Raw genomic sequence first — 27,319 nt, 5'->3', positions numbered from 1 at the left:
TTGTCCACCCATGTCCATCCTTCACCCTGGTGCTCCAATCCCGGTGTTCCTGTATAGCATTCCCGGATCTCTCCAGTCTTCCTCCATGGTCCTTCTCCTGCTAATATTTGCTCCCAAGTCCAAAACTCCTTGTAATCCAACTGCTGCTCCTTCCTCCGCTGCTTGGTCCGTTGGTGGTGGGTAGTTCTGTCAAAGATGTCGTAAGAAGTGGACCAAGGTGCAGCGGGAACGTGTATGCACATCTTCTTTATTATATAAAAAGAAGGAAAAAAACAAACAAAACACGTATACAAACGCAACGAACAACACTAACAGACCTGTCAGGCGAACATACACTAAACAGGCGACAACTACCCACAAATCCCAATACAAAAACACCCCTATACATAGGACCTTCAATCAGAGGCAACGAGGAACAGCTGCCTCCAATTGAAGGTCCATCAAAACCCTAAACATAGAACTAAAAGGACTAGACTAGAACATAGAAATAATTAACATAGTACATAAACCAACAAACCCTGGAACACATAAACCAAACACCCCTCTACCTAAATACATAGCCCGAACCACATAAAACAAACACCCCCTGCCACGTCCTGACCAAACTACAATAACAAATAACCCCTTTACTGGTCAGGACGTGACAAAATCAGAATGGAAGCAAATTGAGAGGTAGAGTTGGTTTTATGAAATAACATCAATAAAGTTTTTTTGTATCCTCCCCAATGTCAATTCACTAAATACCTGACTTTCTACAGTAAATTCCTAGCATCTTGCAACGGTGATATCAAAACTCACTTTGGCTGTCTTGCAATGTGAGAAGAAAATCAAACTTGCAATTGTGCTTGATGCCACAGTGGTCACCACAAATTGTGACGCAGAAAGAAAAAAGGGAACTTTTCAACCAGCAATAAACAAATACATGGTTGCAACGATCCAGTAAATGCTGGTGACCCTTCCTAACCCCTTCACTACCATCCCACCCCACCCTTTTTCTGATGAGCCCTGAACAAAACCCCTCTTGGGGAATTACAAAATGAAAAATAACCTGAGGTGACTTTAATCCTGCTTCACCATCTACCTACAGTAAAAACCCAACAGATACAATCTCTCACACTCATTCACTGTCACTGGCATATTGGATTTCAACTCTGGAACGGTTATAGCCAAAATAGAAGGGGGCTGCACTGTATCCACAGAATTGAAAAACCACAAAAACACTATTTTATTTAAACCCCGAAAGTGAAACGAACACAATCGACATCACTTCCACAAGTTCCTCCAGAGCCACATTCCATTTCATTACCATGCAAAACCCACTGTGACGAAACAGGAGAAGAAAACAAGAACTTAAGAGAGGTGATGAGAAATCATGTAATACATATCTGCTTGTTACTTGTGCTTCAGGGGCCTTATTCATAAAGTGTATCAGAATAGGAATGCTGATCTAGGATCAGTTCAGCCTTTTAGATCACAATGAATAAGATTACATGGACTCCTACTCCCCTCCAATAGCTCTCCATCCAGGGGCGCTGCACTGCGTCTGACCCTGTGTCCCTCAATGTGTGTGTGTGTGTGTGTGTGTGTGTGTGTGTGTGTGTGTGTGTGTGTGTGTGTGTGTGTGTGTGTGTGTGTGTGTGTGTGCGTCCGTTCTAACCAATGAACAATAAATTATCTATTCTACTCTGAGATGCTTGATACATATGGCCCTAGATCAGATTTCAGCCTGGGAGGAAAGGAGCTGATGAAACCCGGATGATAACAAGTTTTTATGTATTTATGGTGACTCTAAGTCACCTGGTAAAGACCCATAACCGGAGCTCTGCCTTCCTGTCCCAACCTAAGAGTCTACTCTACAACGTGTACCATGACCCTTTAGAGCTCGCAATTCCGCCTGTGGCATTGTATTGGGGTATTGACTGTAGAAAGTTGAACTATAACCTCATCCTATTCCTTTCTCTGGTCCTATCATGTTTAGACGATAACATTGACCTTCTTGACAAAAAGGCCTCCAGATGTGAACTCACTTAAAGGAAAGCATGTGGGATGTGTCATACATACAGTATGTACTGTGGGTTGACACCTTTCTCTTATGACCAGGTAATAGGGACAAAAGAGGACTGGGAGGTGCTAAACTGTACATATAGGAGTGTATGGAGGCATAGCCATGTTCTCCTGAGAAAAATGGGCCAAAAGCCAGATGTTGAAAGAATGAGTCAGAGACCAAATGTAGTATTAGTGGTATTAGACTGTGTGATGTTTTGCATTACTGCATAAACTGTGTGTATATCTATACACATGATCTTTGCTCCCTTGTACTTCCTGCTTCTACTATTATTCTGCTACTACAAGCAGCCTGTCATCTGTCTCTCTCCACGTTGTCTGTGTTCATATCAAGGCTCTTGGATTAAGGAGTTTACAGAAAGGCTCCAGTCTATGTTACTCTCATAACACTTTGCATTCAATTGCCTATTACTAATGAAATGCAATAGCCGTAAATACCATTCATTAACCGATTATTGCAAATAATAAAAGGAGAAAATAGAACCAAGATTGGTGAATACCACCAAGATTGGTAAATATTCCCAAGATTGGTAAATACCAGTATCAACATAAATACCAGAAGCTTATCAGGAACTCACAGAAAATGCACAGAGGACAACAACATTAACCTCTACAGGATCAGTGTCCCCCTGCTGGACGGTTGAGCTAACATAGGCTAATGTGATTAGCATGAGGTTGTAAGAAACCCCAAAAAATACCAGGACATACACATATCTGATATGGGCAGAAAGCTTAAATTCTTGTTAATCTAACTGCACTGTCCAATTTACAGTAGCTATTACAGTGAAAGAATACCATGCCATTGTTTGAGGAGAGTGCACAATTATGAACTTGAAAATGTATGAATAAACCAATTAAGCTCGTTTAGGCAGTCTTGATACAATATTTTGAACCGATATGCAATGGTTCATTGGATCAGTCTAAAACGTTGCACACACATTGCTGCCATCTAGTGGCCAAAGTCTAAATTGCGCCGGGGCTGCATTTCAAAGATCACGGTACAAAATACATTTTTTTTAAATGAATGGGTTTTTCTTTGTATTATCTTTTACCAGATGTAATGTGTTATATTCTCATACATTAATTTCACATTTCCACAAACTTCAAAGGGTTTCCTTTCAAATGGTATCAAGAATATGCATATCCTTGCTTCAGGTCCTGAGCAACAGGCAGTTAGATTTGGGTATGTCATTTTAAGCGAAAATTGAAAAAAAGGGGCGGATCCTTAAGAGGTCTTCATCTTGACTTACAACTTAAGACATTAACCTCGAGTCCCACTTTCACGCCTGAGTGATTTAGTGCTTCTAACCCCTTTTAAACATTATGTGATTCTCCTGTCTTATCTGGTGTCCTGTGTGAATTTATGTATGCTCCCTCTAATTCTCTCTCTCCCTCCCCTCCCGGAGGACCTGAGCCCTAGGACCATGCCTCAGGACTACCTAGCCTGATGATTTTGCATTGGATTTGTCTATTTCTCTACATCCACCGATACCAACCATTAGCCTGTGCAATTGAAGGGTGCTGAACTAGAACAGTGTTTGTGAGACAAGGGTAGATCCTGAAAACGGTTCTTCTCACAACAACTGTAAAGTCTGAATGGTTTGAGCTGCAAACTATACTGAACAAAACTATAAACACAACATGCAAACATTTAAAAGATTTTACTGAGTTACAGTTCATATAAGGAAATCAGTTAACTGAAATAAATAAATTAGGCCAAAATCTATGGATTTCACACGACTGGCCAGGGCACAGCCTGAGAGGGCATAGGCCCACCCACTGAGGAGCCAGGTCCAGCCAACCAGAATGGGGTTTTCCCCACAAAAGGGACGTACTGCCAAATTTTGTAAAATGACCTTGGAGGCAGCTTATGGTAGAGAAATTGACATTTAATTACTGGCAACAGCTCTGGTGGACATTCCTGCAGTCAGCATACCAATTGCACACTCCCGCAAAACTTGATACCACTGTGGCATTGGTGTCACTACTGTCGGAAGGATTGGACCAAGGCGCAGCGTGTTGAGTGCTCATCTTCTTTTATTAAAGTAACGTGAACACTTAAACAAAAAATAACAAAACGACACACGACAGTTCCGTAAGGTAACATAGACTATACGAAAAAACAACCACCCTGTCACGGTTGTCGTCGTCGTCAGACGATATAGCGAAATCATCATCGGAAAAGGAGGACCAAAATGCAGCAGGACTGTGTTTGTTCATCTTGAACATTTATTCAACTGTCAGGTGCAACCACGCTAGACAAGAAACAATCTCCCACAAAAACCTACACCAAACAATTACCCATATATAGGACTCTCAATCAGAGGCAACGAGGAAGCACCTGCCTCCAATTGAGAGTCCCAAACCCCAATCAACCTAACATAGAAATACATTAACCAGACTACACATAGAAATACATAAACATAGACCATAAACCGAAAACCCGGAAATAATAAATCAAATGCCCTTCTACCAAAACACCACCCCGAACCACATAAAACAAATACCCTCTGCCACGTCCTGACCAAACTACAATAACAATTAACCCTTATACTGGCCAGGACGTGACAGTACCCCCCCCCTCAAGAATAACAAAAACCCCAAACAACAACAAAAAAATCCCCCTAAACTAAAGGGAGGTAAGGGAGGGTGGCTGCCGTCACCGACGGCACTTGTGCTACACCCCCCCTCCCCAACCCACCTATGCAGGTGGTGGTTCAGGCTCCGGCCTATTGTCCTCCAGAGTGCCGACCGACCCGATCAGCCTCGGACCGTAGGCAGACTCCCCCTGCTCTGGATCATGGGCAGACCTCCTCCTTTCCACCGTGTATGCAGACTCATCAATTAAACCGTTAATTACTTTAAGTTCTGAAATGTCAGGCTTACTCAGTTTAGGGTTGCTGCTAGACTCCCTTGATTTTTGGTCATCAGCAGACTCTGGGCAGATGGGCCACTCTGGCTGATCCTGGCCGACGGGCCACTCTGGCTGATCCTGGCCGACCGCCACTCTGGCTGATCCTGGCCGACGGGCCAGTCTGGCATCTCCGGGCAGTCGGGCCACTCTGGCATCTCCGGGCAGTCGGGTCGCTCTGGCATCTCCGGGCAGTCGGGCCGCTCTGGCATCTCCGGGCAGTCGGGCCGCTCTGACATCTCCGGGCAGTCGGACCGCTCTGGCGACTCTTGACTGACGGGCAGCTCTGGCGACTTCTGACTGACGGGCAGCTCTGGCGACTCCTGACTGACGGGCAGCTCTGGCGACTCCTGACTGAGTCGACGCACTGGAAGCCTGGTGCGTGGTGCTGGTACTGGGGTTATCAGCCTGGGAACACGCACCTCCAGGCTAGTGCGGGGAGCGGGAACAGGACGAGTCGGACTGGGCTGACGCACTTGAAACCTGGTGCGTGGTGCTGGTACTGGACGTGCCAGACTGGGAACACGCACCTCTAGGCTAGTGCGTGGAGCGGGAACAGGATATAGAGGACCTTGGAGGCTTACTGGCGGTCTCGAGCTTAAACCTGGCATCGCCCTTTCTGGCTGAATGCCCACTACCCCCTGGTAAATGCGGGGCGTTGGTATAGCGCGTACTGGCCTAAAGACACTTGGCCTCGCCATAATACTCATTACCCCGAAGCACGAGACCTGTCCATTAACTGGCTTCTGTGAAACAGTCCGGGGATTTGGCCTGGGGCTCCAAACTTGCCCCGCCAAACTACCCATATGCCCCCCCAAAAAGTTTTCTTGGGGCTGCCTCTCGGGTTTAATCGCCAGTCGTGTTCCTCGGTAGCATTCCCGGTCTTTGCTCCATTTCTTCCATGGGCCCTCTCCGGCCATAACTTGCTCCCATGTCCATTTCTCCCGTTTGTCCAATTCAAATTCCCTCTGCTCCTTCCAGTCCACCTGTTGCTCCTTCCTCTGCTGCTTGGTCCTTTTGTGGTGGGAGATTCTGTCACAGCTGTCTTCAGGAAAGGACCAAAATGCAGCAGAGTTAGTGTTCGTCATCTTGAATTTAATAGAAAGAACACTATAACAAAAACAAACTGAGAAAACTGACAGCCAACAGTCCTGTCAGGTGCAACCACACTAAACCAGAAACAATCTCCCACAAAAACCTACACCATACAATTACCCATATATAGGACTCTCAATCAGAGGCAACGAGGAAGCACCTGCCTCCAATTGAGAGTCCCAAACCCCAATCAACCTAACATAGAAATACATTAACCAGACTACACATAGAAATACATAAACATAGACCATAAACCAAAAACCCGGAAATAATAAATCAAACGCCCTTCTACCAAAACACCACCCCGAACCACATAAAACAAATACCCTCTGCCACGTCCTGACCAAACTACAATAACAATTAACCCTTATACTGGCCAGGACGTGACACACCCACAACCCACAGGAAAAAAACAGTCTGCCTAAGTATGGCTTCCAATCAGAGACAACAAAAGACACCTGCCTCTGATTGGAAACCATACTCGGCCACACATAGAAAATGAACATAGAAAATGAAAACTAGAACAAATCCCCATGAAACAAACCAACCTTAAAACACACAAAAACAACACCCCCTGCCACGCCCTGACCATACTACAATGACAAATGACCCCTTTTACTGGTTAGGACATGACAGTACCCCCCCCCCCCGAAGGTGCAGACCCCGACTGCACCTCAAAACAAAAAACCCCACAAAAACAACCCCAAACCTAAAGGGAGGGAAGGGAGGGTGGCCACCGTCAACGACGGTTCCTGTGCTACACCCTCCCTTCGCCAATCCTCCAACTACAGAGGTGGCTCCGGCTCCGGGCGTAGCTCCCGTTCTGTGCTGCCGACCCCCGCTGGATCTCGGGGCTGTAGACCGTTGCTGAAGACTCTGGGCTGCAGACCACCGCTGAAGGCTCTTGGCTGCAGACCACCGCTGAAGGCTTTTGGCTGCTGACCACCGCTGAAGGCTCTTGGCTGCAGACCACCGCTGAAGGCTCTGGGCTGCAGACCACCGCTGAAGGCTCTTGGCTGCAGACCACCGCTGAAGGCTCTGGGTTGTAGACCACCGCTGGAGGCTCCAGACTGGGAGGTGTCGCTGGAGGCTCAGGACTGGGAGGCGTCGCTGGAGGCTCGGGACTGGGAGGCGTCGCTGGAGGCTCAGGACTGGGAGGCGTCGCTGGAGGCTCGGGACTGGGAGGCGTCGCTGGAGGCTCGGGACTGGGAGGCGTCGCTGGAGGCTCCGGACTGGGGGGCGTCGCTGGAGGCTCCGGACTGGGGAGCGTCGCTGGAGGCTCCGGGCTGAGAAGCGTCGCTGGAGACTCCGGGCTGAGGAGCGTCGCTGGAGGCTCCGGGCTGAGGAACGTCGCTGGAGGCTCCGCGCTGAAGAGCGTCTCTGTAGGTTCCGGACTGGGGACCTTCACTGCAGGATCCGTGCCATGGGTCATCACTACTGGTTCCGCGTCATGGATAATCACAGGAGGCTTCGTGCCATGGATCATCCCTACAAGCTCCGGGCCATGGATCATCACTGGAGGCTTCGTGCCTTGGATCATCCTTACGGGCTCCGGGCCATGGATCATCACTGGAGGCTTCGTGCCATGGATTAACACTACAGGCTCCGGGCCATGGATCATCACTGGAGGCTTCATGCCATGGATTATCGCTGGAGATGTCGGACCATTGACTATCATTAGAGGCTTCCCTCGGGGCGCTGGAACTGGTCTCACCGGACTGGGGAGACGTACTTCGGACCGCGTGCTCACAGCAGGCACCGGCCTTACCGGGCTATGGTGGCGCACTGGAGGTCTGCTATGTGGGGCTGGCATAGGAGGCGCCAGGCTAGTCGCACACACCTTCAGGCTAGTGCGGGGAGCAGGGACAGGACGTACTGGGCTATGGTGACGCACTGGAGGTCTGCTATGTGGGACTGGTATAGGAGGCGCCAGACTAGTACCACATACCTTTGGGCTCCCCTGACCTAGCCAAACTACCCGTATGCCCCCCCCAAATTTTTTGGTGGGGGCTGCCTCTCAGCCTTGCCTTTCGGTGCGTATAAAGCCTCGTAGTATCGTCGCTCCGCCTTCGCTGCCTCTATCTCCTCCAGCGGGTGGCGATACTCTCCAGGTTGCCTCCATGGTCCTTTGCTATCCAGGATTTCCTCCCAGGTCCAGGACTCCAGATAACTCTCCAGTTGCTCCCTTCCACGCTGCTTGGTCCTTCGTCGGTGGGTGGTTCTGTCACAACTGTCGGAAGGACTGGACCAAGGAGCAGCGTGTTAAGTGCTCATCTTCTTTTCTTAGAGTAACATGAACACTTAAACAAAAAAATAACTAAACAACACACGACAGTTCCGTAAGGTAACATAGACTATACGAAAAAACAACCATCCACAACCCACAGGAAAAAACAGGCTGCCTAAGTATGGCTTCCAATCAGAGACAACGAAAGACACCTGCCTCTGATTGGAAACCATACTCGGCCACACATAGAAAATGAACATAGAAAATGAAAACTAGAACAAATCCCCATGAAACAAACCAACCCCAAAACACACAAAAACAACACCCCCTGCCACGCACTGACCATACTACAATGACAAATTACCCTTTTTACTGGTCAGGACGTGACAATTGGATTGCGTGACAAAGCTGCACATTTTAAAGTGTCATTTTATTGTCCCCAGCACAAGGTGCAACTGTGTAATGATCATGCTGTTTAATCAGCTTCTTGATATGCCACACCTGTCAGGTGCATGTATTATCTTGGCAAAAGAAAAATGCTCACTAACCGGGAGGTGAACAAGTTTGCGCACAAAATTTGAGAGAAATAAGCTTTTTGAAAAATTTCTGGGATTTTGTATTTCAGCTCATGAAACATGGGACCAACACTTTACATGTTGCGTTTATATTTTTGTTCAGTGTATTATGGGCCAACTATGAAAAGTTGAGACTCTCACGCACATGTAATTTATTTTGCTCTATGACGCTTACAAGCCACACAAGAGTCGTTAGAAGGTAAGAGGTTGTTATACATAGAATATCATAGGAAATCCCGAGACATGGTGTCTATAATGCTGTAAAAAGCTTGCATAGTTGCTGTCACAAACTCCAAACAGTCACTGTCTATTATTTCCCACTGAGAAAACAATTTACAGAGCATTCGGAAAGTATTCAGACCCCTTGACCTTCTGCACATTTTGTTACATTACAGCCTTATTATAAAATTGATTAAATGTTTTTATTCCTCAATCTACACACAACATCCCATAATGACAAAACAAAACAGGTTTTTTGAATTTTTTGCAAATGTATAAAAAATTTAAAACTGAAATATTACATTTACATAAGTACTCAGACCCTTTACTCAGTACTTTGTTGACGCACTTTTGGCGGCGATTACAGCCTCAAGTCTTCTTGGCTATGACGCTACAAGCTTGGCACACCTGTATTTGGGGAGTTTCTCCCATTCTTCTCTGCAGATCGTCTCAAGCTCTGTCAGGTTGGATGGGACAGCGTTAGTGCACAGCTATTTTCAGGTCTCTCCAGAGATGTTCGATCGGGTTCAAGTCCGGGCTCTGGCTGGGCCACTCAAAGACTTCACTCCTGCATTGTCTTGGCTGTGTGTTTAGGGTCGTTGTCCTGTTGGAAGGTGAACCTTTGTCCCAGTCTGAGGTCCTGAGCACTCTGGAGCAGGTTTTCATCAAGGATCTCTCTGTACTTTGCTCCGTTCATCTTTCCCTCAATCCTGACTAGTCTCTCAGTCCCTGCCACTGATAAACATCCCCACAGCATGATGCTGCCACCACCACGCTTCACCCTAGGGATGGTGCCAGGTTTCCTCCAGATATGACGCTTGGCATTCAGGCCAGAGTTCAATCTTGGTTTCATCAGACCAGAGAATCTTGTTTCTCATGGTCTGAGAGTCTTTATGTGCCTTTTGGCAAACTACAAATGGGCTGTCATGTGCCTTTTACTGAGGAGTGGCTTCCATCAGGCCACTCTACCATAAAGGCCAGATTGGTGGAGTACTGCAAAGATGGTTGTCCTTCTGGAAGGTTCTCCCATCTCCACTGAGGAACTATAGATCTCTGTCAGAGGGACCATTGGGTTCTTGGTCACCTCCCTGACCAAGGCCTTTCTCCCCCGATTGCTCAGTTTGGCCGGGCGGCCAGCTCTAGGAAGAGTCTTGGTGTTCCAAACTTCTTCCATTTAAGAATGAGGGAGGCCACTGTGTTCTTCAATGCTGCAGAAATGCTTTGGTACCCTTCCCCAGATCTGTGTCTGGACACAATCCTGTCTCGGAGCTCTACAGACAACAATTCCTTCAACCTCATGGCTTGGTCTTTGCTCTGACATCTACTGTCAACTGTGGGACCTTATATAGCCACGTGTGTGCCTTTCCAAATCATGTCCAATCAATTTAATTTACCACAGGTGGACTCCAATCAATCTCAAGGATGATCAATGGAAACAGGATGGACCTGAGCTCAATTTCATGTCTCATTGGAACGTGTCTGAATACATATGTAAATAAGGTATTTCTATTTTTATTTGTAATATATTTGCAAATATAAAAGAAAAACATTTTTCGCTTTGTCATTATCGGGTATTATGTGTAGATTTCTGAGGATTTGTTTAATCCATTTTAGAATAAGGCTGTAACGTAACAAAATGTGGAAAAAGTCAAGGGGTCTGAATACTTTCTGAAGGCACTGCATGTAGTTGCAGCATTGTTATAAATGCATTTTTATCAGGTTTTTGCATGGCAAACTTTATTTGTATATTGACATTTGTCAATAAAACTCATGAATGAAACTGTTTATGTCAAATTGTTTTGTGTTCTACTTGTAGCCCTGGTTGTCCTGAAAATAAAATGTTAAAACACTTAATTTCAGCTTTTTCACTATGGGAGCCCGGGGACCAATTGCCACCAACAGTGTTTCCTCATAAAATTTATTTTCTCCACTACCATTGTTCACAAAAGTTGGATTTAATGACTGTAAGTAGCTGTGGTGTTAGCCGTGCTCACGCTATCACAAAGGCGCAGTGAGGGGGTGTTCTTTTAAAACATATTCCCTCAAATTAGGCAGTTTTAGACAGGGACCTGGAATTCTCCATACCACCCTATTATCAAATCCTCCCACACACAGTCAAGGGAGGGGTGAGCCATGCCGCTGAAATCTCCCATCCCAGAGTATCCACAAGCCAAACATGTAAAACGCAGGCTGCTTTGGTCTGATCCCCCAAATGAAGAGCTTACTGAACAATGAACATCCCATTCATCATTTGGGGTCACAATTCACTCCAGGGCACATTTGCTGCCCCCACTCTAGACCTCTTCCGAATGGTTCAGCCTAGGTCTTGCAACAGTTATTGTTCAGGCAATTAAAATGTCAATCTGAGTTTTCCAGTGGTCTTAAGGATTCTTTCACAGATTGTTAAGCAGCAATGCTGTAGAACCACTGATCCCATTATTTTCTTTTTATGCCTTTGCATGACAGAACCTGATTAGGTAAGGTGATCATTCGGTCATAAAATGGATGCCTGCATCACCCAGGTGGATGGTCCACATGCATGGTAGATGAAGTGAGTTTACCCCTACATAATGTAACTTCGGGGTATCTCTTACAGACCCAGAGGAAAGCATTTCATAAATGGATTACATAATTGTAATTCTTCCTGTCTAGTTGTGTTTATCATGTGTTGAAATTTGTCTGTGGATAATACATTCAGAACAACATCTGCATGGAATGTCACAGCAACAAGCCAAAAAACGAAAAACAAGAAAACAAGCACTTATCAGTGTCAGAAAAAGCCAAAACCAGCATTTTTGACATTCTTTGTATTTTCTTTTACTACCTACATTTGGCCTTTGGAATGTAATGTTTGGGGCTAAGCATTCAAGAAACAGACTGAAAGGACAGAAAGATGAAGTTGGTTGAGCAAGCATTAAGGACGCATAACTTGTATCCTTTGTACTATAGCTGCTGTTAGGAGGGGGGGCAATGTGAGGAGAGGAGCAGTATCTTAAGTTTCCACTTTGCTTTGTGTCCTCCCCTCACAGTGTCCCAGCATCTCTGCTTTTTCTCATGCTGGGCCTTAGTTAACATTCCTTGTCTTAGCCTGTCTAGGCACTATAAATTGCTTGCGCTTCACATCTTTCCGTAGTCACACTCCCTTCTTCCTCCTGTAATGAAAAGAGAAAACGTCATCGTGTCATGTTTTTGCAAAAAGTTTTGCATTAAACAATTTATGTTTATGTCAATTGGCCATGCTCCCAGCAGGCTTTGCGGTGCCAATAGGAAAAGCTGAGCCTCAACCACTTGACGCTTATGTCAATACATCACAGTCAATGGGAAAAGATGATTGTCACAAGGTTGATGCTTATGTCAATACATTTATGGTCAATGGGAAAATATGACTGTCAACCAATTGGTGCTTATGTCAATACATGCCATTCAATGGGAAAAGATGATCGTCACAGGTATGACACTTATGTCAATACATTGCATTTAATGTAAAAGAAGTGTCACATGGTTGACGCTTATGCCAATACATTGCATTCAATGAGAAAAGATGAGTGTCAACTAGAGGTCTTCACGGGTCCACCCAAACCCAAATACCAGATACCCGACCCGGATCCGAGCGGGTCCAGGTCCAAAATTCTAACTTTTTCCTCAGTTCCGGGCCGGGTCCTGATTGATTGTCCTCGGGTCTCGGGTCTATTTAACTACCGTTGATTGACCGAGTGGACCCGAATAAGATTAATTTATTACTTATATATGGCCTAACCAACATCTAAAATCCTATTCATAAACCAAAAGAGCAACTTGGCTGATAAAAATAATTTTGTCACTCCGGTCCAATCGGGTCTGTTCTAGACCCGGACCCATTAGGGTACGGGTTGGGTCTTGGTTTGGTTGTCGTTGGGTCCATTCGGGTTCTGGGTCTGATGGTCCTTGGTTTGTTCGGGTCCGGAGAAGACCTCTAGTGTCAACCAGTTGATGCTTATGTCAATACATTGCATTCAATGGGAAAAGATGAGTGTCATAGGGTTTACATTTTTACATTTTTTACATTTGACGCTTATGTCAATACATTGCATTCAATGGGAAAGATGAGTGTCAAACAATTGACACTTATGTTAATACTTTGCATTCAATGGTAAAATAATGGTGTCACAAGCTTGATTTTTATGTCAATACATCACAGGCAACGGGAAAAGATACGTCAACCAATTGATGCTTTTGTTAATACATTGCATTCAATGGGAAAAGATGAGTGTCACAGGGTTGATGCTTATGTCAATACATTTACAGTCAATGGGAAAAGATTTGTCAACCTATTGATGCTTATTACAATACATTCCAGCCAATGGGAAAAGATGAAGAGGAGTATGTGGAGACCTGCTTGTCGAACATCTCATTCCAAAATCATGGGCAAGATTTCCCAGGGACTTGCTTCCATTCAGCCATAAGAGCATTAGTGAGGCTTTAGGCTACAGACACGTGCAAAATACTTACCTATGCTGACATCTTGTGACTTCAAGGTGCACTGCAACATATAGTAATAACATTATGATAAACCGTTGGCATTATATTATCATACAGTAATGTATCTATAGTGGAACAAGCCATACCAAGACAACTGACACAGTCAAGAAAACGCCAATCAAGAGTAACAGACCATTTAATGATCTGTAAGTATGTTAAACAACTATTTTACAGTGTCCTCATAGAGGAAGGAACAGCAAAATACACAAATTATGAAATAAGATTTGATCAAAAGACAGTAAGATTTTTTTTTGTATTTTCTTGTCATTTGTATATCAAAATTAAGTGCCTTCAACATTACCATGAGAGTATTCAGCCTGTAGTAATATAACTATTTACAAAACAAAAACTGAGAATCATGGTTTACTTTCTGCATCGGTTCACAACTAGCTGTGTCTTTCAGACTGCCTTGTTTTGTAACACAAATCAAAATATGAGGACCCTGAACGGAGACCATAATAAGGGAAAGTACACAAGAGCACAGATTGGGAACATGAGTATTTACAGCATTGGCTCAGGGAGACACTAGTTCAGAGAAAGGAAAGAGAGATGGACAGTTTACACATCCATTCCTGGCATTGTTTAAAGTTCAAGTCACATTTGTTGCCTCATGGATTGGATTTCCCCTTTACTTCTTCAAGTTAAGCATGCTACAGCTGTAATTTAGTAATTAGCTTTTTGACTTTGGGAACACATATTGGTATCCAGGGGTATTTTCAGAGGAACAGTAGCGGGCAGTGGAGGACACAAGGAGAGAGGACTATGCTTACTAGTTTGCTAAATTGTATCCACAATTGAACCTCAAATAGAACTGTTAATGGTACTCAATTGAAATGAGGACAGGATTTCACAATGGAGTAGCAGTAGGCTGTAACAGGTTGGGCTGATGAAGAAAATATATCAAAAACAGAGGCTATTACAGTAGATCTGAGTGACGAATACAAATTCAAGTATGAAAATAGGTTCAGATTATTTAGAGACATTGTGGTGATTTTTCCTTTGAAAAATACATTTTGGCACATAATCAATTGTAAAAACAAAGGTTCATAAACGTCACTGGACTGAGTTTTGTTGGGGTCCTTGTCAGTTGCCACCCCTCTATACCCCCAACATTTTAAAAGTGATAATCTGTCATGTAATCCACTTGGTCTCCCTAAATCTTTTTCATCTTTAAACATTAGACTTGAAAAGGAGGCATATATATATATATATATATATATATATATATTAGTCTCCTGTTGAGGCATTAAGTATAAACTGTACAACTCAAAGTTCCCATATAGCTTCCTGGGGATGGAACATTGAGGAAAGCTGACTGGAAATGAAGTAGAAGGAAATTAAATTGGCAGATGGTAGAAGAATAAAAGTACAAAAGATTGGTCACTGGAGCATGTCTATTATAATATGTGTCCTTTTTTTCTCTGTAAAAATGTCATGTTTTTGATTTCCTTTTTGATTTTGTTTTCTCAACATAGAAAACAATTCCGACCAGTCATTGCGCAAAGAAAAAAAAAAATCAAACATTATTTGGATAAAAAACATCCCTTAGCCATCCTTCTAATTTAGTTCCCTTGTCCCCTTGAACGCTTAGAAAATCAAGACGCAATCCAGTTAACCTTCAACAATGGCAAAAGCGAAATGGATGATCATAGAATTGATCATCAAAACTCCTAATCCACCCTTCCGTATGCTCTCTGTAAAGGCAGAGAGTTGTGGAATCAGAGGTGGTAGGATGATTTAAGGACTTGGTGAAGAGAAATACATATTTTAAAAACAAAAAATGGTCAAACCCATCCAAACTATGAGGCATTTCCAGTTTTCTAAACTGGATGAAAGTCCAAAAAGGCTGGTGTTGGCTTGGTTCTGGTGGGTTCAAGAAAATTGAGTTTTTTTATGGAGAGGTATTACACGGAGGCAATGACAATCATGAGGTGAGGGGAGATGCTGGAGATACTGTTGAGGTCGGGGGCAAGCCGGCACAGGTGGCTCTCTGAGAACTCACACGGTGGGAAAATCTGCACCACATATGCCGGCTGGAGAAGGAATACAAAAAACACATGGATTGAAGTCAGTTCAGTAGCATACTCCCATCTCCAACTAATGTTTACTTGAATACAGAAAGGAACCGGTCTGTTTGAAAATGGATGCTTACATGCCATAACAGTCAATGCACAACATACCTGATTAGAGCCGGGGTTGGGGACGTTGATGATCCCAGCTGCCTGTTTTTTCTGTAGGTAGGTGATGAAGCCTCCTTTCAGGAGAAGGGTCTGGCTGAGAACGTCCTCCTGATCTTGTCCACATGGCAGAGCTAGCAAGAGGCAGTAGTCATTCTCCACCTGTAAACAACAACCCAATTAAATCGGTTGAGCTTTTCTACTGAAATATTAAGCATGTTTACATTCACAGTTGTAATGAGAACTAGCTGCCTGAACAGAAAACATCACCAAAGAGCCTAAGAATCGTGATAAAAATGCATTGTTTTAATGGCGAACAGCTAGCATCTCACCATCATCCTGCGAGCCACGCCCTCCAGCTGGGACGCTTCCAGTCTCATCCTCTGTGCAATGCGGAGTGGGGCACCTCCCTCCAGGGGTGGCAGTGAATGGTGAGCCAGCACATTGTTGCCAGAGACAAAATGGAGCTGCACGGCAACTGAGTCATTCTTCAGTGCCAGCAGGCCTTGCCACACTATGGGGTATTTCTGCACAAACAAAAGTAAAGAAAAGACAGGTCAGATAAATAGGTTAAATCTTAAGTACAAGCAATATTACCTAAACAGATTTCTAATTCTAATCTTACAAATGACGACTGAATATCTTCAGTATTGTCCCTCTAGTAATTGTTCTAATTCCCATGATCAGGCTCATTACCGTTAAAAGCTGCACCATATCGACGGACCGGTATCCTGAGTGCCCCAGTTTACCCTCAGGGCGCAACTCTGAGAAACTTGAGAGGGGTGCTGCTGGAGGGCTCGACATGAAGACTGGTGGGCCCTTCTGCAGAACTAGCTCTTGCTTGTGGGAGAGAGCCATGGGAGATGTATAAGAGGGTGAAATGGTGTCCCTCTGTATCCGGGGCATGTGGGATAGGTCCATGGAGGTTGTGTGACGGAGGTGGGAGTTGTCCGACTTGGTTTCACATCCTCCACCAAGTGACCCAGCAGATAGTGACTGAGACAGCTTTCCCCTGTGGCTGAGATCACCATCCTGAGGAAACAAATAAAAAACAAGATGTTTAGAAACATAAGTAACAAATAGGACTACAGTGCTGCATGCATAGAAGTAATCATGTAGGAGAGAAACAATGTAATAGTAAAAGTCAATCCTAACTGAAAACACTATGGCTAAAACACTGAACAGATGAAAGCTTATAAACTAATGAACTAAATGTAAGCATGAATGCATTGTTCTCTGACCTGGGAAGGTGTGATGCCGCGGGAAGCCAGGTTAAATCCCATCGAAGAGTGACTGGAAAACTGGGAGTGGAAGCCCCGCATATCCCTGTACACTGGGAAGGAGCCAGCGCCGCCTGGATGAATCAGCTGAATCCCTTGAGGATGATGAGGAGACACCATAACAGGGACGGATGAATGGACCCCCATGATCCTGCTGCTCTCGGTATGAGGTGGGTGAGACATCTTTGCTTCCAATGGTTTGGGAGTCTCCTTCCCCATCTGTGTCATGCCTTTTCCAACCAAGGGACTATTGGAAGCAGCAGAGATGTTGGTAATTGAGGTTGCTCCTGCCTCAGGAGTTCGTGACTGACGTCCCTCTGCGATGGTGTGCTCTCCTAGCTGATGGTGCATCAGGATGCGCATGTCCCGTATGTCTCTGATGTCTCGGGAGGCCATGCTGTACTGGTCCAGACGTAGACCTGCGTGATGCAGCCCTCTCTGTTTCTCTGCCTGCATCATCATCACATCTGACTGGAACTGGGGTGCAGAGGATCTGCACAGCCCCTGGTGGTAGTGCCTTATGCCCTCCTCGGCGCTGCGGTCTGAGGCTCCCCGAGTGGGGGCCACGTGGGACTGCACCACCATGTCTCTGATCACGGCTGGCATGTTGGAGCGCTGAGGGGGCCCAGTGTGGGAAGATGGTAGGAAATCCGCCCGTCTTCCATAATTCATTCCAGAAAGGTGTGGGGTGTTCATCCTGACCTCGCTGTGAGAGAGGCGACCCATAGACACTGACTGGGTGACGCTATGCGACACTGGGCTCATGATAACAGACTGCTCTGGATTGGGGTGGTGCATACTGGAGATGTACAGAGACATCTCAGGCATACCAGGATGCAAAACCATAGAGCTGCCATGGGGGGACATTGAGTTGCTGGGAGGGCAAACTTTGGCAAAGGGTGAAGGTGAGTGGCCTGTTGTTCGAGGGGAATAGGGCTCTTGCTTGAGGTGTGGGACTGACTGATCAGTTGGGGTACTGGGACTAGGACTCATACGGTTTCCAGTCAAAGATGGGTGATGTGGATTCATGATTGGACTGAGGTTGGATGTCTGGTGTGCCTTTGCCATATCTGCCAGCATTGGTATGGATTCTACTCCAAGCCCTTTCTTGTACATCAATACCTGAGGACTAGTGACCGGTTGTTGAATCATCTTTGGTTGAATCATCATTACTGTGCTACCCTGAAGTCCAGTGTGATATGACGACTCTGACTTGTCAGAACCAGGACTTTCCTGCTTAATGGTGGAGATGACAGGCTGAAAATTGTATGACTGGCCAGTTAAGAGTACCCCAGGGTGTCCGTACCCTGTGGGTGTCAGGGGTCCCTTGGGGGTGGAAGGCTGGGATGGGGTAAGCGGTTCTTGCTTAATCTGAGATTTAGAGACAGACTGCTGGAACTCTATGTCAACTGCACTGGCTGGTGGGATCTGGCTAATTTTGGCGCTGATCCGTTGAGGTCCCTCTGTTTTTTGCCCTGAGTAACTTAGTACTACCACACCCTGTGATGTATTCACCCTGAGGCCAGGACTGGAGTCTGTGTTGTAGGGTGTGCTCTCAACTACAGACCATCCTCTGCTGTTCAAATCCTCTGCCGCATCCACTCCATGGTAACGATTGTTCTCGTTCATACTTGATCCGAATTTCTGTTTGGGTAAAGATAGGCCAGCATTACGGTTACTTAGGGAGATTCGAGGTGCTTCCTCAGTATCATAGGGCATTGGAATCCGGCTGATGACAGAGGTAGTAGGCGAAGAAATTACTGAATGCACCATCTTCTCTCCAAAGTTCTGCTGGGTCTCTGTGAGCGGGGAAGGTTTTTGAAAAGTGGGATTTGGTATCAAAGGCGAGGTTCTGTCTTTAAGATGCTTGTGCCAAGCGGTCATTGTGTCAGACGAGTTCTCATTCTCTGACATGCGAATGTCTGCCAGCGTTGTCGTTAGGACTGTAGTAGGGATGGCATTGCTGTTTGATGCTGATACATATTTGGGCTCCATGAGGATCTTTCTTAGAGTGCTGGAGCTAGGGTCAATATCCGATGCCTTAGTATCAGGAGGCATGGGTGGATTTGCTGGCTGGTTCCCAAGTGCAGTTACTGCTTGTGCAGAGGGGGTGACTATATTAACTTGAATTGCAGGAGTAGCATGAATTCTACTTTCTTCAGATCTGGGAAGCCAGTCTGGTGAAACAGGCATTGTGCCTGGGCGGGGTGGAGGGACATTCAATTGGGTTGGATATGGTTTGAGGGCAAGGGAGGAAGAAAGTGCAGGGGCTACTGCTGATATTTGTAACTTTCTGAAATGAGGAGGACTCTTGGTGCTAGAGTGAAAGGCAGATTCTTCAGGTACGAGTTGTTCCACAGCAGGTTGTTCTGCCTCCTTAGGGGTGTCCACAGTCATGGTGCATGTGACATCCACTGTTGCTGTAGCAGTAGCTGCCTTAGAGTTGATGATTTCCATGTCTTCAGGAATGGACTCTATTAGCTTGATAGGGGAGGTCTCAGCTTCTGGTACATCTTCAGCAGTCTCTCCCTTCCTGTTGATACAAGCCTTTCGTCCCCTGGACCTCTTTGGAGTCTTAGCTCTGACTGCTTTCCCTGTTTTCTTGGGTGTTTCTGGTGGAGGGGAATCATCTTGGGCAGAGGCCCCAGAGAAAGATGATTCAGAGGCGTTAGCATCTGGCATCAAGGGCTTTACACTGGGAATCAGAACTCCCATCTCTGGGTCAATAATGTGTGTTTCTGGTTCCAAAATCTCATCGGCAGAGGGTGAGACCAGGGGCTCTGGGGTAGGAACAAGTGCAGTGTAAGTTGGAGGAGCTGTGAACCCATCTGTATCAGTAGATATGTCTTCAGCAGTAATGGAATCAATGGCAGCAGCCAGTTCGGTTTCACTGGCAGGATTAGCAGACTTCTCCCCCTCCATTTCGTCCTCTGGTTCTACAGTGACAGGGGGCAGTAGGGTACGTGGCTCTGCAGGTGGTTCCTTATAGGGTTGAATAGGTTTCTCAACTGTAAGTTTTGCAATATTCTCCACTGCCCGTTCCAGTTCCATCTGACGTGCCAAAAGAGCAGCTGCTGGGTCCACCGGTGGTTCAGGGTCTAATAGAACTTCCTTTTCCTCTGGGCTGAGCTCTGATGCTTCTTTCAGATACTGAGTCCTTGTTTCTTCTTTATCTGGTATTCCTGGTTTGGCCTTTTTAACAGTGGTCTCAAAAGATACAGACTCATCCTCCCCAGAGCAAAGCAACCCTTTCACATCATCTATGCTGACACGAATCTCAAAGTTTCTCAAGCAATGCGATTTATCCTCTGTCACCAATTTGGCATTTTGTGTCAACCTTGGTGCTTTTACTTTCCCACTCTTTTCAGATTGTTGTCTTTTCTCTACATGAGTAGATTCTATCCTCTCAATGTCCCCTTCAGATAACTTTTTTGCAATTTGATCAGTTAGATCTTTGTCTTTTTCGTCTTTCTGTGTTGGCAAGCATTGCTTTGCTTCCTCTAATAATGTCCCTGCTTCTTCAGACTTATCTTTTATTTTGGGCTCAGGCTCGTCAGTATTTGTACTTTCACCCGACTTCTCTCCTGTTGATGTTGCACTCTCAGATTGTTTGTCTACTCTACTTGCTCTCCTGCCAACAGAGGTTCCAGTAGGTGAAGACACTTGAGCGGTCTGCACTTTCTGCATACGGGGTGAATGCCACCCCTCAGACATTCTTAAACCCTCTCCAGTGTTCACAGGCTCTTTGATATCAATGTCTTCCTCTGTTGCCTTCTGTGAGTCTCCTTTCACTGGTGACACATCTTCCCCTCGCCTGCGTGACTTGGATGGGCGACCTCGCCTTGTGTTAGTAGATGTGTTCAATGTGTCCTGCTGCAGCTGCTGCACTGGATCTTTGTCAACACCACGTTTACGTGTGGCGCGGGAATACTCCACCACCTCTTTACCTGGTGGCTGGGACTCCCCTTCAGATGGTGTGGCATAAACAGACCGAACATTTCGGCGTCTAGTCCTTCCGAGGAATAGGCTTGATTCATTCTCAGGGTCAAGGGCATGAACTGGTGACTTGGCTGTGGTTATAGGCTCTGATGATATTTCTCCTCGTGGAGATGAAGACCTTTTCAGTTTCTCTCTGTCAATTCGCTCACTCTTTCGAGTAACTGCTTTCTCAGAGACAACTGTTTCGGGGGGCTTCAGGATTTGTGTTACGGACACATTTGGCTTAGCCCTTTTACTCTTGGGTTGTTTGCGAATTGGCTTTGCTGGTTTCATTTCAGCCTCTGAAACTGGCATGTGAACCTCATGGGAAGCTTCAGATTTCTGAGGTGTGTCAAAGTCCTTAGAATCTGGTTTCTCTGGTTGGACCTCCATCTTTACCATGTTCATATTCTCTTCAATCTTGGGGGAAGCAGAGCAGGGGAATTCGGCAGCCTCTGCATCAAAACAACTTAATGAGGCACCAGGAGTGGGAAGCTTATCATCAAAGATAGACGCATGATCCACTGTAATATTGCTTTCAGTTGTAACTTTGGGTTCACATAATTCCTCTCTAAGTTCAACTTTAACCTCAGCCTCTGAAAGGACAGACCGTAGGGGTGTGATTACAATCGAGGATGGTGGTTGGATCTCTACTAGTGGAGGAGACTGGGGTGGGGACAAATCACAATTATGTTCCACTTTTTCCTCTTTAATCGGTGAGACAGTCTGTTCCGATGAGGAAGTTAAAACAGCCTTTTTCTCCTGCTGTGGCAATATCTCTCTGGGTGAAGGAAGAAACAGTGAAATTGGCAGGATGAGAGAAGGACCGACTGATTTAATATCAGCCTTCTGCATGAACTCTGAAACCTTGGAAGACCCTTCTTGTTGTTCATTCTGAACTTCTTCTCCTTCACTCTTATCAACCACATCAACGCTTTCAATTTCTGGTGGAAAGTGGTCCCTTGAGGTCTCCTTCTGTTGTTGAAGCTCTAGAAAGCGGCTATGAAAAAGCACTATGGGCTCTTGAAGGTCCACTCCTCCTGGCTCAGGTTGTCCTTCAACAGAATCCTGTTTGGAATGATGTCTACCAAATCCCGACTTAGGATCTGGATCTTTGCGCTCAAGATGTTGCAAACGCCGTGAATCTTGCTCAAAGATTGAACTATGAAGAAAACGAGAGGCAAACAGCTCCTGCCGTTGCTGATCCTCTGCTTTGGGGTCTTCCTTTTTGTCATCCAGTTTACCTTCAGAGTCAGTACGAATCTTCTTCTTCTTCATGTACCAAGACGGGATAGGTCGTGGTGCAGACTCTACCTTTTCTTTGTCTGATCTACTGCGAAGACTTGCAAAGCGAGAGTCTCTGTCAAGAAAGGACCAATTATCCTCCCTTGAGGAGGACAATGACTTGGCTCGCTCAAGAAGTGCTTTTGTGTCTGGAGTTATAGTCTTATCTAATGCAAAAGAATAGAACTTATTCTTCTCCAGGGAGCCTGAGAACTTCAGGTTTGTCAACCTTTCATCATGTTCCCTGAATATAGAGGACAGTGAGGTGTTGGGCTTAGGGGAGTGGTTTTTGTTCTCCCCATCATTATCTGAATCTGATTGTACTTCTCCAGGCTCTAGTTCACGCACAAGACGTTTGCGAATGCTTTCATGTTTCACAATGCTACTGGGGAAGGTCATGTCCATTCTGAGGAAGTCAGATTTGATTCCGCTCTCCCATCGTTGGAGTAGCTCCTCATCACACCCAAGCAATGTTGTCTTAGACATAGGAAATTCTGTGTTCGGGGAACTGAGACAATTGGGTGTCATGTCCAAGCTGTATTTCAATGAATCTACATGTGAGTAGACTTTGTCCTCTTTTTTAGGAGAGTCTTTAGTCTCTTTATTGGTAACTGATTGTGATAACTGGGAAGCACACACTTCTTCATTTGAGGGAAAGTGACCAGAGACAGAAAAGGATGTGACACTCCGGCAAAGGTCTTCATTTAATTCCTGGGAAGACCTGTAGTGTCGTTCTCTCTTAGCACTTAGCAAGTCAAAGTCAAAACTATCAGATTTATTACGTTTGTTAGATGGAGAATCATGTGTGACATCTTGATGTGGTTTTCCTACCTCATGCAACAGACTGCGACATTCAAAGTCCTCTGTGTTGCTGCCTTGTGGGCTTTCAGTTTTATCTGATTTGTCAGGCTCTTTTAGCTTCTGCCAAAGCCGTTGGCTCTGTTCCATTTGTTTTTTGCAGCTCTGAGAGTGGTCAATGTCAGACGCAAGTCGTTCCTCAGTCTCCCCTCTGCTTTTGTATAGTCCTACACCCTGCTCGCCACTGTCTTCTTGCAGCTGTACCTTGAATGGGTCTTGGTCAAGACTCCCATCATCAGAGATTTTCATGAGACTTGAACTCCTCTGGATTTTTGATCCCCAAAACTCAATTTTCAGACAGGGTGGGTCTAATGGATCAGTTTCATCTTCTGTTGGTTCTCCAAGTCGTGACTGAAGTTCCAAACTGAGTCCAAGGCCCATTCCCATGGGGACAATATCAGACTCTTGTTTATCTTTAGGACTGAAAACAGTAACAAGTCTCTCAGATTTAGCCTTGCAATGCTCTTTCTTATGAACCCCTTTTTGCAATAGGCTCTTGTCACCCTCATTCTCCTCTGCCATTGCGCTGTCAGCTGGCTTCCTGAGTCCCAATCTACCACACTCTTCCTCTTCCTGACTAGCCCTCTTCAGTCGATCGGTCTTCAGCATGGATTCTTCAAAACGCCTCTTTCGTGCAGCTAGACGGTCAACATCCACAGAGTTAGAACCATCAAACCCAGGGCCAGCTTTCATATGTATTTTGGCTTTCATTTTAACATCATTTTCTACAACTTCAACCAGTCTTGCCATGTTTTTGTCTTTTGGCACCTTTCTATGCTTGATTATATCTCCTTTTTGAGGCTTTATGTGAAAGGGAGGACTGTTCTGGTCACTTGAAGGTGATTCAAGCCGAATACTGTCATTCCCACTTTTTTGTTTTTCTAGGACAGCATGACCAAGCGATTTTCCTTCCTTCTCCTTCACACGCGTTAGCTGCACCACACAAGGTGGTAGGTCTAGCTGTCCTTTGCCCAAGCCTTCTTTTTCCTTAGGAGGAAACTTGCTGACTTTGCTTCGAAGGCCTGGACTACCTTCTCTTTCAAGTTCAGGGTCCGTCTCAGGCGATGGAATGCTGGGAGATAGCAACTTAAATTTCCTCAGCCTCAGTTTCTCGCCTTTCTCCTTTTCACCCTTCTCCTTGCGCCCGGCCCGCCTTTCCTTTTCACCGCCAATACCACGTTCAACTTCAAAGGATCTCTCCTTCTCTGGCTTATCACTCTTATTATACCGGTCAGGGTGTTCCTTGTCAGGCTTGTCAAATCTTGGAGGTGAGAGTGAACTGCAGCTGCCACTTTGCTCTGAGGATCTACAGCAAATGCGGCGATCAGAGTCACTTGGTAGACGCTCAGAGAGAGAGGGGGACACTGTAGGACTGACAGGGTGATTAGGGTGAGAAGGGCTCTGGCTGTGTTCAATTGTCCTCCGCCCATGGTCACGTTCACGGTCTGTTTCAAAGCGCTCCCTCTCACGCTCCCTCTGCAAGTAACTGTATTTGCGGATGTCCTGCTCATAGGGGTCTCTGTGATCTCTGTATTCACGCGGGTCATCAAAGTAACGTGGGTCATAGAAATCTCCCTGGTATGGGTCCCATTCAGTGTAGGACTCGCGGCCTCTGGCAGGTAACTTGCGACGGGGGTCTTCTATTAAGGCTCCTCCAGGTGTTCGCACACTGTTGTCAAAGAATGGCCGTTCAATTGCAAACTCATATTGCGGCCTGCGTTCATCACTGAAAAACACAAAAATATACACAGGAACCAAAATCATCATATTATTTTTCAATGGGGGATCTGTGACAAAAGAAATCTAGAGCTAAATTATACAAACCTTCCTTCAGATAGGATTTCATAGAAGTCGCGAATGTCCTGCCCAGATGCCTGCATTGAGCGATAGAAAGCCATCTGACTTTCCTGATTGGCAAAGTCCACCTGCAAACAAAACACATGGAAATTGATAAGGCGGACAAAAATGATTGTTTGGACTATGGTCTTCAATCATCTGACCTGTTCCCCAACCGACAGGCATTCTAGTTCAAAATGGGTTTTTTGCTGACCTTAATTTTGTTGCCACCAATCTTCCAACCCTTGGTCTCTTTGACAGCGGCCTGCGCATATTCAATGTTTTTATACAGGATAAGGGCCATTCCTTTGGGTCTGTCAAATACAACCTGTGGTGGGAGGGGAGAGAAGGATGACAAAAATTTGGCAAAACTATATGATCTTCCTTTAGATAACATGTGGAATGAAATGAAATGTGTCATGAGAAAATGGCTTAAACAGGAATAAGCAGCAGGCTTACCTTGACAACATGTCCATAACGACAGAAATGACGAGTGAGATACTGCTCTGTGATGTTGGAGGCTAAACCATCCAACCAAACACAAGTTGTGGGCATGCTTTTTCCAAATCCCAGCTGTAAAAATAGGGATAAATAACATATCAACGATATTATCCTGTTGACAATACTCCTGTCACTACTATCAACAACTAAAATCTCAGTTGTACATTCAAAATAAGTGTTTTGTGTAAAGTGTGAGTTATAATGCTGTCCTTACCTTTAGCCTATTGTTGCAGAGGTACTCTCCATCCATCTTCGTTATGGCCTTACAAACACTGCCAATGTCACAGTACTGTAGAAAGGCATACTGAGGGGCACCATTAACTTTCTTGATGTCAATATCCTATGTGAATGGAAAGAAAGGCAACACTACATTTAGAGAGGCAGTGTTGAATTAGGCAATTCCTCCCTCACAAAATCTCCTTTGCAACATGCAGAATGTATTTTACATACCACTATCTCCCCAAAACGCTGAAAGATATTGAGCAGGTCATGGTAGCTGGTGGTCTTTTCCAGGTTGCCAATAAACAGAGTTCGTGTGGCTTTGGGGTGAAACTCGTCTATCCTCTCATCCAGAGGCCGGAACTCATTCTCGCTTTCAGTCTCTAAAAAGAGAAATTAATGTTTTCATAAACCTGTATAAATCATGTTTAAAAAGGTAGAGCCCAGAGATATTCCTGGTCAGGTTAAGTGGTTAGGAAAAACTCAAGCCACTTTATATACCAGTTGTGGACGCACCAGGGCCATTCCAGACGATGACCTCAATTTGCATGCCAAAAAACAGCTTCCCCTTTGATGCGCAAAGGGCCTTCTCCTGGTCCTCTTGCTGGCGAAAGAACACAAGTCCATAGCGCTCCTCTAAAGCTCCATGGATTTGCACAGACTTCACCTTCCCATACTTCTTGAACTCATGGAACAGGCCATCCTTCAGACTTGTATCTGAAAGAGGGAAAAAAGACAATATAAAAGCTTGACTAAATACTTTCAGGTGCATACAGTGCACTCAAAGTATTCAGACCCCTTCACTTTTTCCACATTTTGTTATGTTACAGCCTTATTCTAAAATGGATTAAAACATTTGTTATCATCAATCTACACACAATACCCCATAATGACAAAGGGAAAACAGGTTTTTAGAAATGTTTGCAAATGTTTAAATTAAATATATAACAAAAGAAAATGTATTTACATACAGTTGAAGTCAGAAGTTTACATACACCTTAGCCAAATACATTTAAACTCAGTTTTTCACAATTCCTGACATTTAATCCTAGTGAAGATTCCCTGTCTTAGGTCAGTTAGGATCACCACTTTATTTTAAGAATGTGAAATGTCAGAATAATAGTAGAGAGAATCATTTATTTCAGCTTTTATTTCTTTCATCACATTCCCAGTGGGTCAGAAGTTTACATACTTTCGATTAGTATTTGGTAACATTACCTTTAAATTGTTTAACTTGGGTCAAACGTTTTGGGTAGCCTTCCACAAGCTTCCCACAATACGTTGGGTGAATTTTGGTCCATTCCTCCTGACAGAGCTTGTGTAAGTAACTGAGTCAGGTTTGCAGGCCTCCTTGTTCACACACGCTTTTTCAGTTCTGCCCAAAAATGTTCTATAAGATTGAGGTCAGGGATTTGTGATGGCCACTCCAAAACCTTGACTTTGTTGTCCTTAAGCCCTTCTGCCACAACTTTGGAAGTATGCTTGGGGTCATTGTCCATTTAGAAGACCCATTTGCGACCAAGCTTTAACTTCCTGACTAATGTCTTGAAATGTTGCTTCAATGTATCCACATAATT

The 27,319-nt window shown here is 45.0% G+C and overlaps 1 protein-coding gene across 4 annotated transcripts in view; it reads right to left on the bottom strand.

The window, feature by feature from the left end:
- Positions 1-13,727: 13,727 nt before the first annotated feature.
- The window catches only part of LOC106572016 (msx2-interacting protein), a 40,347-nt gene continuing 26,755 nt past the window's right edge, over positions 13,728-27,319 (bottom strand). For 3 of the 4 annotated variants that reach the window (XM_014145713.2, XM_014145714.2, XM_014145717.2), the window contains 11 exons: positions 26,244-26,459; positions 25,974-26,125; positions 25,738-25,863; positions 25,482-25,595; positions 25,237-25,350; positions 25,011-25,111; positions 17,028-24,912; positions 16,483-16,818; positions 16,119-16,313; positions 15,790-15,948; positions 13,728-15,642 (listed from right to left, as the gene is read on the bottom strand). In XM_014145713.2, the coding sequence (XP_014001188.2) occupies positions 15,514-15,642; positions 15,790-15,948; positions 16,119-16,313; positions 16,483-16,818; positions 17,028-24,912; positions 25,011-25,111; positions 25,237-25,350; positions 25,482-25,595; positions 25,738-25,863; positions 25,974-26,125; positions 26,244-26,459 (9,527 nt within the window). In that variant the 3' untranslated portion in view covers positions 13,728-15,513. The remainder of the gene's footprint in view (positions 15,643-15,789; positions 15,949-16,118; positions 16,314-16,482; positions 16,819-17,027; positions 24,913-25,010; positions 25,112-25,236; positions 25,351-25,481; positions 25,596-25,737; positions 25,864-25,973; positions 26,126-26,243; positions 26,460-27,319) is intronic. The other variant, XM_014145715.2, reaches the window with a different exon arrangement.

Source organism: Salmo salar, chromosome ssa15 (assembly GCF_905237065.1).
Source record: "Salmo salar chromosome ssa15, Ssal_v3.1, whole genome shotgun sequence".
NCBI lineage: Eukaryota > Metazoa > Chordata > Actinopteri > Salmoniformes > Salmonidae > Salmo > Salmo salar.
The sequence above is the reverse complement of the archived record's forward strand: the minus strand, read 5'-3'. Positions and strand labels throughout refer to the sequence as shown.